This window comes from Medicago sativa, chromosome 8 (genome assembly GCF_051527215.1).
Source record: "Medicago sativa cultivar Bolivia chromosome 8, Bolivia_mono, whole genome shotgun sequence".
Lineage (NCBI taxonomy): Eukaryota > Viridiplantae > Streptophyta > Magnoliopsida > Fabales > Fabaceae > Medicago > Medicago sativa.
Window position 1 is genome coordinate 74,667,480 of NC_140756.1, and position 14,142 is coordinate 74,681,621.

Genomic DNA, 14,142 nt, shown 5'->3' on the forward strand with positions numbered 1-14,142 from the left:
TTCGCTTAGTAAATGTAACTTTTCTCAAATATTGATACACTTATACTTAAAAAAAGAGTAAGTTTAAAGGAGTAATACCTCAACTTCGTCCTTAAATTTTTAGAAATTAGCCAAATTCATCCTCAAATTTTGCGAAATATCTATTTAATCCCTGAATTTTACAAACGTTCATCAAAATCGTCCCTCCGTTCATAAGCTCCGTTAGTGATGATGATGTGTCCTATTGCATGTTGCGTTGTTCTGTACACGTGTCAAGACGGCAGCCACATGTAAAAGGACTAATTTGATGGAAATGGTTAAAATTGCAGTTTTAACTTTTCAGTGTCATTTTTTCTGTGTTTCCAATTATACCCCTCTATTACATAAGGATCGATTTGAGACTTATTGTCATAATTTAAGGACTAATTTGATGGATATTGTTATAATTTAAGGGCTGGTGTGATTTATTTTATTTCAGGTAATGGGTACAAGGAGATATGGCATGAGAGGACCAATGATTTCAAATGACAAGCATAAACAAACACCACTGAGGGGTCCTGCTCCACAAAATCCAACTGCTCCTGGAGTTATTAGAGTTCCAAATCCAAATTACGGGCCATCCGCTTCTACTCAACCCCAATACATTAAGTTTATCCCAACCCCAGGATTTCCAAAACAGTGATGCTTGTTTAAATTATGCTTTTGGACTAGTTTAATTATTGCTTTTTGGACTTGTTTAATTTATGTTTTTTTGGATAAGCAATGACTTAAGAACATCAAATGACTTGATGGCTATGTAATGCTTTTTTTTGGCTATGTAATGACTTATGAACATCAAATGTATGACTTATGATGGTATGCAAATGTCTGTCTTTTTACGATCAAAGTGTCTGTCTTTTACTTTTTACATTGTTCAGCAAATGTATGCACCAAGGATCACAGAGATGTATGTTGTGAAAATTCAAGGACTTATTTGATGGTATTTTCACTAATTTGGGGATCGATATGATGGATAGACATACAATAGATGAACCAATTTGATGGAAATATTTTGACAGAAGGGTTGAATTCATTCATTGACAACCTCTTTTCATTACAACATTACACAGACTTGGCACAATACAATAACATTTTAAACAACTCAATCAAACAAATTACTCCTATCAATATCTTAATCAACCTAAGCTCACTTCCTACACAATCAACTTTATCCATCAACCTTGCCCTCCAAACCTCTTCTCTGCCACTATCCTTTGGCTTCTCCATCAACCTTGCATTTCTTCCATGACCAGCACCATTGTTTTTAAAATAACCTAGTTCTTCAACTTCATCAACCCAGACAAAAAATTGACAATTTTCACCATACTCCTAGACAAAGAAAATTCAAAATCAGTACAATTTAAACAAACCATTCACGCATCTCATAACCATTGTTAAATAAACCTTTGGCAGAGGGCAGACATAGAAAGGCTTTCCTGGGTTATTGACAGTGTTGGCTTTTCTTACAACACAAATTCTATGACACCAACATTGATGCACTCTCACATCACCATTGTACATAGAGCTTGAAGATGAAGGCCGACTGTTGTAGCTGTTTTTGCCCATACGTCCACCACCCATCATTTCTGAACACCAAATCTTCAACAATAACCATTGATTTTTGGATTTCGAATTGAATCAAAAAAATTAGGGTTTTAAGTTTTTTGAATTGGGGAAGAACTTTGTCATCAATTCATGGAAGAAATTTTGGGGATTTTGAACTCTAGATGACAAATTATAACATTAGGGTTCCAAATTTATATATTTGGGGAAGAAAGAGCCGTTCATGAGAAAGAGGCGTTGGGGGAAAAATATACGTTGGGAATTTTGCAGTTTTTTGTAAATCAATCAATTTGGTCCTTGTTAATTTCATCATTTTCGGCCAAATTAGTCCCTGCTTGCGTGACATCTGACGTGGTAAGCCTTGTAAGCGGTTAACGGTACACGTCACCTCCGTTAACAGGCCAACTTAACGGATGGACTGATTTGATTGACATTTTGAAAATTCAGGGACTAAATAGATATTTCGCAAAATTTGGGAACAAATTTGGCTGATTTCTGAAAATTCAAGGACTAAGTTGGTGTATTACTCAAGTTTAAAGGTTCAGCAGTTGTATTTGGAAGGCTTGCGTGCGATTAAATAAAACACTTGTTTTGATATTTAAATTATTATAGTACTAGTACTAGATATGGGAATCTTATAATAAACTTTTGAGAAATGATATTTGAACATCCATTTTGTGACAACTTTCTCTCTAATACTCACATTACTTTTTACTTTATCTCTCTATTACTTCGGTTTTCGTGCAAATACCTACTTTTCTTTTGTAAATTATGGTTGTCTCATAAGTTGTCAACCAAATGGTTGTTCAAATAACACTTCTCTAAACTTTTATGTATACTTATAGGGAAATGCTAAAGAGTGCCCTTAGGGCATTGATTAAGAAGATAAAAATAGAAACATTGTCTTGGGAAATGGTGAAAAGTGAAGAATTTAACTTTTTAGAAGTCGAAACATTGTTGAATTCAATGTAAATATACTACTTTTGGTTTCCTTAACCATTGCCCTGAGGGCACTGGTTAGCAAGACCCATACTTATATTGTTCCTTAATTGGATTGAATAAGATGTCCTTTATCTGTATAGTTTTGGGACGGGTGTCTTATTTGTTAGCTGTTTGCCAAATCTATGAAATTCGAATAAGCATATTTGTATGTGTATTAGGAAGCAGCAGTATGTGGAGCATCATTTCCAAGCTATATGGGATGGCGTAATCCTCAGATTTTATTATTATTTTGTACATAATTACGGGTAACTTTATGCAATTGATATATTGGGTGTGCTAATGATGCTAGTCATAGGTGAAGCATCGATCCAGCACATATGTATAGAAGAAAGCAAAAACAAATTAGAAAAACATAATTAGTAGGGACAAATTTCGATGGTCCACCGTAGAGCCTTTAAGGCGTAGTTTCAATAGTTGAACGGGACACTCAATATAATTTGAGAAAAATATGTAGATTAGATTTTGATTCTTGTTAGGTTTTCCGAAAGAACACAGGGTGAGTCATATTGATAGTTGTTGGGTTGAGATTAAACGATGCACATTTTAAACTTGTATTTTACTTTCTATTTTTAAAAAGTGAAAAATATGTTTGAAATCTATACATTCCAATTTCGATTTAATAGCTGCCAATGTAGCTGACTATATGAATGCAAAAACATGGGACCATAGGGGATCCAGATTTGTCTAGACTCTGAAACACACATAATCTTAAAAATAATCGATAAATTAAGATTAATTTTGTTGGAAGGAGGAGATTTGTAAGTTGTGTCATTGTGCCCCTCTGAAATACTAAAATGTTAACATTCATGTAACTTAAACCTATGTCCTTTCCCCTTATTCTCCCTCTCTAGCTATAGCTTCAAAATGCTGATAACGACTAAATTATTAACATAATTAACGATATTGGCGAGGTGAAACAGACTTGCACGAGACAGTAAATTAATCAATTAATTCCAGGGAGAGTTACATACATTAGAAAACAATTTTTTTTTTTGAAGGAAAACATTAGAAAACAATTTGAAAAGATTTTCAAATGTCGATAAAGTGGGACACATTATAGTTTTTGGTGCGTGTACAATGGACCCCAAACACATCAGCTAGCCTATGGAATATATGGATGCATACTTACATTATTTAGAATAGTAAATTGAGTTATATATCATATTGGATTTAATTTATACACACAAAAGGCGTAAACATTTATAAAAATATTTTAGGAATCAACCTAATAAAATGACACTAATGTGATTTGATAGGATGTATGTGTAAAAAAATTACACCATCATTATATATAAATTAATCTGTATCATATTTATCCGCAAAAGGAGATTTGATTCCAATGTTTCATTTTACTCCTTCTTTTGCTCAAGGTTTACCATATTGTTTGAAACAAACAACAACAATTCGGTTTAAAAGGGTAAATAAATAAATAAACGCAAATAATGAACACATATGTTTGATAACGAAGTTCAATCAACTTTGTCTGCAGCTATGATTATTGACTACAAATTAAGCAGTTGTAAATTTACTGTTCCTTTGTGTTATTAGTGACAGATTAGAGTTTACAATGTACAACTTGTATTTAAATAGTTTACCATCTACAACAATAGTTTGGAGCCTAGCCCACGGGCATGTCTCTCTCGATCCGCTTGACCGATCCTAGCTACCTAGTAACTACGACTTACACTTAGTGTATGCTTGGTTTCCTGTTTGCAACACACAAAAGCACGTTTGCACACTTTTCAACGTGTTTTTGCCGTGATTCTCATAAGCTCCAAATACTAACTTCTAGGTTTTTTACCGTGATTTCTATCAAACTCCGTTTTGCAAACGCAATGCCAAACAGACACTTAGCATTTTCTACGTTCACATAAAGAAAGTAAAAAGCAGGGTAAGGGTAAGAAACCAACAACCAACCTATCAAATCCATGTTTATATAGTACGTACCATATATCACAATTATAAACAACGTTCCCCTCCATGGGAGGGAGATTCAGAGATCATGAGTGTCACCAATTACTCTTGCAGTTGGGAAACAACTCATTGAACCACTATAACAAGTATTTAACAACCCACCCAATGGCCCCTCTCACAGCTCTTCATGTCTTCTATGAATGGAGCAATATTTCATTGTTTCCCCCACTATCATTTCAAAATTTATATTATCATTTCATCAAACTTGTACATATTTTTCAGTATTGCATGTGCCATGCCCATACTCCTAATATTCTTTCCAAGAAAACGGATCTTAATGATAATTTATATTTTCATTCAATTGCAACTGAACTTAGGTCTATAATATATATTATGCACTGCTACCGAATCCAATATTTACCCATACATATACATATCATTTGTATTGATTTCATTTTTTCTTTTTACAACATTGTCAGTAACATATGGGGCCAAGCCATGTCAAAGCCACATTTTTTCTTTGGTTCCCAATTTGATTCGACTTAATTGTAGTGTGAATAGAAAGAAATTAAGGAGATGTATGGTGGTTTCATTGACCAATGTTGAAACACGAGTATAATTGATTGATCATGTGGGATGCATGAAAATTAGGCACAAAGAAATGGTTGAATTGCATTAGTGCATGATGAAGGAATTTATGATTGAAGTTGTGTTAGCTTATTAGGTATTTGTATGATACTATCATACAAGGATGGGTCGGTGGTACATTATTTTGCATGTGGCCTTCTATAATGGCCGTTCTGTGCACAGAGTCAAATAGCCTTGCCTATAATTTAGCTAGCTACCTAGGGACAAATTCTTGCAGTGATCGTTGGGCCATCCTTTTTCCCTTTTTCAAAAGTTGTTGATTAATAACTTTCCAAGTAAGCAAAATTGTTAGATAGTACATAGTGTATAATAACAGTCAAAGAGAGGAATAACACGGGCAAAGTGATCCCCTCCAAAGAGTGGAAATGCTAGCAAATATTCTTGAGCCACTGTTTAAGGATTTTAAACAGTAAGTTTTCATGAAAATATGAGTATCTAATGTGTTGGAATTTAAAATGTTTGACTTTTTACGAAGTAATTTCTAAATTTAACATTCTTAACCAATACGCTGGGACCACTCGTTAGCATGACTCTTAAGTAAATTACGTCATGGAACATATATACTCCTATATAGCAATAAAAAAAAAAGTGTCAAAAAATACTTATTAACGATTAAAATTCATTAGGCGCATATATTGGTGAAATTCATATGAATTTTAACAAATAAAAGAGTGTCGTGTGTGTGTCAAATGTGTACTATTTGTTGGCGTTTTTTTTTTTGAAGGAACTATTTGTTAGCGTTATTCATTGATTGATAATTTCTCATTTTGATCTTTCTTCATTTCTTTAACTTATCATTTCGTTTTCCTTTCCATATATATCATACCAAACAAATTAAGCCAAGAATAGTTGGACATAGACACGAGTCACAAGTTACTTCTGTAGTTCTGTGTCTCTTCTTGGGCCTTGGCAAAAGTTTTTCTCAAATGTAATTTATGTCATGACATAATTAAATCATTGATGGAAGCAAGCAATGGCATCTTCAGCATCAGCTGGGTACATTCTTGCAGAAAAAAGACAGATCCTTTTGAATATTTTGGAGAAACTTATGGAGCCACCAATTTTATGACCTAAAATTTCCATCAACTTTGAGAATCTACATTCACGCAGTCGACACATAAAAACAGCTAAATTAAGATCAAACTGTCTACATTATATGTTCAATAAATATATATTTCCTTATATAAGTTACCCGATCTATATCAACGATTAAAATTGTCATAAGTTGTCCAATCTGTATCAACGGATATATATTTCCTTACATAAGTTACCCAATCTATATCAACGATTAAGATTGTCAAATGTGTGACGCATGGAATCAATTTCCCAAATTTTTAAATCTGAAATTGATTTCAGAGTCATTAAAAGGAAAAGTTAGAAAAGAAAAAGGAGCCAATCAGGGCTCTAGATCAGATATGATAATAGTGGGGCAAGAGGAGACAGGTTTCAAATGATGCCTATACTGTATTCATCTCTAGAAACTCTTTCTACCGTTTTGATTTCCACATGGTGTCAGTAATCTCTCACCTGAATCCCTCTGCCTAGTTTCCTCAGTTTGTATAGCATCGTGATAAATTTGCATACATGGCAAAATTAGAAAGACAAGTAAAGAGCAGCAGTTTCTGCATCCAATATCAATTTGGTTGAGTGGTCCTATCCTTTATTAGCTTTTTCAAATGAGGTACCCGAGATCTCCAAAATAGAGGTCATCTCATGGGTAGCATGAGTCCAAAAATTCAGCTTAATGTTTCCATAGCCAAAATCCCACAATCTCCCAAAATAAAATCGTACAAAACAGGGAAAAGCTGCACATGATGGTTGCATGACTTTGTATGACACCAATCACAATACACAGTTCAATAGTTGACTACCTCACCATGACCTATGTTCATCATCCATCATTGATCATTCACCATTCATTCATGCATACATGTTATTGGTTTCACTGCTTATCCTTGTTGGATTAATAGATACTCCTCCGTTCCGGAATAACTGACCCATTTTCTAAAAAAAAGTGTCCCAAAATAACTGACTCATTTCAATTTTCAATACAACTTTCATCATTCCCAATACAATATAACACTAAATAATACTACTTTTATCATTCCCAATACAATATATTCCACTTTCCATTTTATTTATACATTTTTCTTAATATGTGTGAAAAACAAAATTGTGTCAATTAAATTGGGACGGAGGTAGTACCATTCATTCTAAAACTAACACAAAGACCCAACTAGGTGCTGTACGAAACTTTGAATGAACTTGACAGCCACCAAATTATTATGATGAGTATTGAATTGATTGAACCAAAGGTAGTACCACACACTCTATATTTGGTTATATACGGAGGCTTCACCCTGTTATAACAAACCCATTTCCTAAGAACTGGTGTTTCAGGGTTGCCACTTTCATGCAATGTCTTCTATCGAACAACCTTTATGCTGACACAGATGTACACATCGGACAGTACTACCTCTGCTCTCCACAATCATAAAATTCAATACGTATTGTTTGACCAACTAGGATAGCACATGGGTTCAAAAACTCGGTAAAAATAAAAACTAAAAACAACAGCAATCAAAATCTGAATGAAGAGAAAAAAAAAAAAAAAAAAAGAAGTATTCTGTAAAAACTTCAAAGAAAATGGGAAGGGTAAATGTATCAGCCTATGAATTACCAACACGTATCAAAGTGCATACAAGTAAATAGTACTACAATGATAATGCATTCATTCATTTTACCCGTAAAAAAAAAATCATTCAAATGACTGTATTTAACAATATCCAGATCAAGGAGTATGTATGATCATTGCTCTTACAAGAAAACGTTCTAAAAGTTAATATTATTATTATATTGCAGAGAGGTAGTTTCTCATTACTAAGGGAACAATAATGCAGGAGAAATATCAAAAGCCAGAAAGCAGGTGTCCCACAAAATGCAAATTTCCAACCACTTTAAATCTCGAGCATTAACTTAGTATTCATTTAAGCAAAATACAAAGCATGCAGTGCTTCTAGTACGTCGTAGGACCCTCAAGTTATAGTGGATTCCAACACTGACCTGTTTAAGCAGTGTCCAAGACAATGATTTTCCTTAAAATCCACGGTAATAAACATCAAAAATTTAATGTAGATGCAATTATTTTTCAGCAAAGCAATAAGAAACAGACATGAATAGAGGGAAATTTGTCAATGTTCTGTGGGCTAATATGAAAGAAGGTGAATGCCTCCTCCAACTTGATATGCTCTTAAAATTCTTTTGGGAGTTAATGGTTATCAGCCCCACATGTCAAGTCAATAAAACAGAAAATGACTAGTTTCACTCGTCCTTTGGTGTGTTCCACATGCAGATATCCACACCCTAACTATGGTAATAATGCTGCCAGCACAAGATAACAACCACCGTCTGCCGCTAATGTGGCAAGTTTATGAATCTTTTTCCAAAATTGAAAGGAAAGCAAAGAGCGATCAATCATTCCATCAAATCAAAATCAACTTATATGATAAAAGCATCACTCACAGTAGGAGGCACATGCAAAAGAAGCAACTTACCTAACAACTTTCTATCCTTCAAATGTTGATGGTCTATGTTTCAGCTTATGGCCGACGGCAGACTAATCAAACAAATTAAATAAAAAACGTGGTCCCTTGAAGCCAGCCTTTCATTAATCAAAGCTAATAGATTGCAGAATGCTAATTATTAACCCAAACTTCAAAAACAAATGCTTAATCTTATCCACCTGAACTGGTGAAGTGAAAATTGGAGATAGACCAGACAAAATCTAACCCCAGAATCACATAATTTATAAACCAGCTCCAGATTCCTAAGACTATACAGAACAAACTGTCTTGGTGTCAGCACCACTGCAAAATAAGAAAAAAAAAATAGAAACCTCTGACAGCTGCAGAAAATTTGGGCACCAGATAAGGAAATCAATGCATACCAGACATCCTTTAGTTTGAATGGAACTTAAGACAAAAAGTTACAAATAAGTAAAAAACAGAGCTTCTTTACCATAGATGATATATCACATGTCAAAATTTTATTATTTACAATCATGTAGGGGAGAGTATAGAGAAGTAAATAGTCAAATTCCCAAGGAATAAATAACTAACAGCAATGATACCAGAAAGCAATTTTAACTAATGAATGAGGAAAGAATTGAGACCAAGTAGTATTTGCTGGATGTTAGTCATATTGGTGTTCAAAATTATCTGTGAGAATCAGAACGCCAATGTCGTAAAACATTCATGACTTCATTATCCGTTGGATTCCAATTAAAAAGATTTGATTTCCTCAGATAGCATAAGTTCAATGTGCTCCATGAGAACCTAAGAGATCAGTAGAAAAGAAGCAACAACCATCAGATTCTGCATCATTAATATCATCCATCTAATGGATAATCAGCCAAACACGTTACACCGAGTTAAATGCTTCCACTTAAAATTATAACATGTTTGGGGTTTATTTTTTTGCAGAGCACCAAACCATAATTTTTAAGGTACAAAATTTAATTTAGTGATTATAGAAAAAGCTTAAAACTTTAAATTTTAAACATGACTCGAGATTGAAATGAAATCTGTGTTTGAAATAAGCAACTCTATTTAACTTTCAGATTCAAGTGGATGACATCCAAACATAAATCACTTCACTTTAAATCTGTTTTTAACCAAAGTAATTCTCCAAATCAAGTGCACTAATTTACATTCAATCATCTACAGGTTAGTGCTTACAATTTATGACTCACAAGAGAGAGGAGAGATAGCAAATAGTTGCAAGTACAGACAAAACACTGATGAAGAAAAGAGAAAGGAGGAAAAGGAAAAGGCAATCTTTATAGTTGTGAATCTTAAACCTATTTCATAGGCAACTGTTCCAAGAGACCAATCTGAACAAATAAAGATAAAGAAAAGGAAAACATGCACTACAAGAATCCAGTCGACAAGCTTGACCAAGAACCTAATACACAGCTTCATACTTTAACAAATAGGAACCTTCCTAACCAATGGCATCCGCCCAAAACCACATGTGCATGACCAAAAGGCTGCCACGAAGAATACCGCTCACCAATTCAAAAATAAATTTCTTAAAAACTTTCTCATCATTTTTCCCCCACTCTTCTTTGACAGTTGAACGCTTAGCGTGCAATGCCGTGCATTATAATGCTTCATTTGGATTCTCTCTCCCACTTAGTGTTTAACACTCTGTCTTGATAAACTCTATCCCTCATCTAAGCAACAGCATAATTGGAGCAAGGGCCACATTACACTTGACATGGACAATGATGTAGTCCTTTTCCCTATCATTTGTTTTCTTTCTAATTTTCTCTGGCTAAGTCATCCCATTAATGAAGAGTCTGAAAACAAGTTAAACGGATTGAAATATAGAAATGAGAACAGTCAAGAATCTAGATCATAAAAGGTGAAAATTTAAGAACAAATGACAATTGAAGGCGAAATTGAATTATTATAGCAAGGAATGATAAAAAAAAAATCACTTTCAAAACAAGGAGTGAAACCTTCATGAAATGGTTGATCAGTAACTGTATTTCACAATAACTATTAACTGTTTCCAAAAAAGAGGAAAGGTCTTTTTGTACTTCACATGAATTAACCTTTTATCACATGCAAACAAGGTTTACAAGAATATACTACATATTACACAAGGTTGGCAAGAATACTATATATTACACCAGTACTTTCACATAAATTAACAAGGACGGATATAAATCAATTTAATAGCAATCAGACCAAAGTCTAAGCATGAAACTAACAGATCAATTTCATCCTAGGTAGCTAAGTTTAGCTTCTAACATTTCAATTTCATGTTTTGTTGCAACCTGCCTTGTATCTGCCACTAAAGATTTTACTCTTTATATACTTCTCCTATTGAAGGTTGTGTTGATCTCTCATTCTCTCTAGGTGTGTGTGAATCCTCAGCTTGCAAATTCTTTAAAAGAAACGGTTGAAGACTGATTTCTCTCCATAATTTGGTAACAAACATCACACATAAGCACATGAATTCAACGTTATTAACTATTTTACCTCAAAAAAATATCTTGAAAAGTTTATCAGCTAGAACAGTCGGCTCTCGATAACTAAACAAAAAAGTGGATATTTTTGCCAAGAGAAAGATAACTTCTTTAGTACAAAAACAAGGACAGATAGAAAGGGTCGGCCCAAGGGTAAGGCTGCTAAAGCCCTAACTTCAGGCCTACCAACAGAAAGCTATTTTCCATTAGATTTTATAAGCAAAACGGCCTCAGATGCAAACAAAAAAGGCCACATATATTAAAACTTGTTTTAGCCCTCACTTACTATTGAAAATTATTGGGTCGGTCCTACAAATAGAAACCAATTTAATATCACTCAAGTGTAAGCATTAGTCGAAAAAAGAAAAAAAAATCAATCAAGTGTAAGCATGAAACAGACTTCCTAGGTTGCTAAGTTTTAATTCTAACATTTCAATATCATCTTCTTGTTGCAACCTGCTCTGCATCTGCCCCTATAGGTTTTACTATGGTTCTAACCTTGACATTGAAGCAAATTCTGGACAAATTTGTCTGTTCCAGTACACCTTAAAGTCCCGCATTGTTTAGAGATAGAGATCAAGGGTAGTTAATATACAACACCTATACTCCTCTAACCAACGAGGTGCCTTTTACAAAGGACAAAACTGTGGCCTGTGAGGACTCACACAACGATCCAAAGTGAGCAATACCTCGGAACGTGGTGTAGGGTACTTATGGTTGGAACGAAACATTGGTACTTTGTATGGGAATCAGACCCACATGTATAGCATCCAATGCAGTCACAATTAAGGGTGGGATGTCATTGAAGAGACCTCTAAAACCTTGATAGAGGACACAAATTTTATGGGTTTAATGCTTTATATACCACTCCTGTTGAAGTTGATCTCTCTATGTCCTCAATTGAAAATTCTTTCAATGACACACATTTGAAGACTAACTTCTATCTATAATTAAATTTGGTTACAGACAAGACATCATCATACATAAGCACATGAATTCAACATTATTATCTACTTTACATCAACAAAATATCTTATAAAAATTATCAGCCAGATCAGTCACCTCTTAATAATCTATCAACAAAATAACTTCTTTATTACAACAAATTGAAATTGCCTAACTCTTGCAAGTTTTAGCATTAATGCTGCATAGCACCGGCAATTCAAATTGAAGGTGTGTCATACACATTACATTCAATCACTTTCAATCTCTCAAGATAACAATCTAACTCAAACAGTTCCAAATCTCAACGTTCTTACCTCAAATCAAAACACTGAAATTGAGAAAGCGCAATGTAATCAAAGCTTCCAGAGCACCAAAGCAAGCTCCGACGATAACATCAAGAACATAATGCCTCCCAAGAACAACCCTAGAAACAACCGTCGTCAAAGCCCAACACCAAACCGCCACAACAAACAGATTAACTGCCAAAACTTCATCTCCACCAATCCACCTCTCAACAAACACCGCAATCCGCGGATTACTTGGATCGTTGACCGCGTCAATGATCCGATCACGGGAGAGTGAAATGATGGAAGCAATGAAACAAACTCTGGAGGAGTGACCACTCGGGAATGAGAATTTATCAACGGGAACAACGGCGTTGTAATCACCGTGAATGGAATACAAAGGACGAGATCTACGAACGAGGAATTTGGTGAAACCGATGAAAATGAGGTCGAGGATGGAGCAGATGAGGAGAGGGAGGAAGAGGTGAGGACGGAGAGGAGAGAGATTGGGAGTGGCGAAGAAGAGGGAGAGAGTGACGGGGAAGAATAAGCGGAAATCGGCTAAGTGTTCGAGGAAGCGGAGGAACTGTTTTGGGGCGTGGGGGGAGGTGAAGGTGTGGATGGACTGGGAGATTGTAGCGTCGAGAGAAGTGATGCGGTGGAGGAACGGTGGCGGTGTGGTGGTTGGTTTATCGACGCCCATTGTAGTGGTGACGGGGTTGTTGAGAAAGAGGTGGCTGTCACGGATTGGATAAGAAATGGAATGTTCTAAGGAACCTACTAAACGGTTAGGAATGTTCAACGTGCAACGATGTTTTAGGCTTAATACTTTTTTTAAAATATTTTTTTGCTAATTAATACTTTTTTGGGTTAATTATGTTTCTAGTCCCTATAAAATAGCGACCTTGTAAGTTTAGTCCCTACTTAATTTTAATAGCATTTTTAGTCCCTAATTTTGTTTTTCTATATTGAGTATTAGTCCCTACTCAATTCAAATTTGTTTAATTTATGCTTAAACTCTTAAATTTTTGAACAATTTTTTGCAGACATGTTTAGAACATTACTAAAAGTTCGTCCGCAAAAAATTATCGCAAAATTTAATTTCTACATCCAGATTTTATTACTTTTTATCTTTAATTTTTGTCGTTTTAAAAAATTCATATTTAATTCATTTTATGTCAGAAAATTCTAAATTTTAGTACACGAACCTTTCATAGTGTTCTAATCTTGTCTCAAAAAAATCGTTCAAAAATTTAAGAGTTTAAGGATAATTAATCAAACTTTGTTTTAGCAGGGACTAAAATTATAAGTAAATTTTTGTTATAGGGACTAAAAATGCTATTAAAATTAAGTAGGGACTAAACTTACAAGGTCGCTATTTTATAGGGACTAGAAACATTATTAACCCTACTTTTTTTTTTGACAAATTTTGCTAATTTTTTTGGTTACAAAGGAAAAAGGAAAGAAAAACTAAGGTCTCATGTTTTTCTCACAAATTTTGCTAATTGATACTTAAAAGAATATTTTTTAACTCAAATATTCTTCTATCATTTCATTTCATTAATAATAATAGAAAAGATATAATCAAGAATAATAGGAAAAGTATTTAGAGGACATTTAAGATATACACCTTTATATGAGAATGAACATTACTATTTGTTGATCGCATAATAAAAACATGAGTAATGATATTTTGACATCCATTTAATGACAACTTTGTTGACAACCTTGGTT

General features: G+C 34.2%; 1 protein-coding gene across 3 annotated transcripts; it reads right to left on the bottom strand.

The window, feature by feature from the left end:
* Nucleotides 1-9,130: 9,130 nt before the first annotated feature.
* LPPBETA (Phosphatidic acid phosphatase (PAP2) family protein) lies at nt 9,131-13,271 on the bottom strand. Of its 3 annotated transcripts, XR_015021591.1 has the most exons (3): nt 12,439-13,271; nt 9,882-10,504; nt 9,131-9,479 (listed from the first exon to the last, which is right to left on the bottom strand). XR_015021591.1 is itself a non-coding variant. In XM_085732968.1 (2 exons), exon 1 carries the CDS (start codon nt 13,109-13,111, stop codon nt 12,440-12,442), a length of 672 nt encoding a protein of 223 aa, XP_085589094.1. In that variant the 5' UTR covers nt 13,112-13,271; the 3' UTR covers nt 9,131-9,479; nt 12,439. The 3 variants fall into 3 exon arrangements, 2 of the variants coding, with proteins under 2 accessions (XP_085589094.1, XP_085589093.1); XM_085732968.1 differs by lacking the exon at nt 9,882-10,504; XM_085732967.1 differs by lacking the exon at nt 9,131-9,479 and having other exon boundaries at nt 9,775-10,504.
* Nucleotides 13,272-14,142: the final 871 nt, after the last annotated feature.

Bases quoted from the DNA above. Each gene is read 5' to 3' on its own strand.
- LPPBETA (XM_085732968.1), bottom strand. From the start codon at position 13,111: ATGGGCGTCGATAAACCAACCACCACACCGCCACCGTTCCTCCACCGC.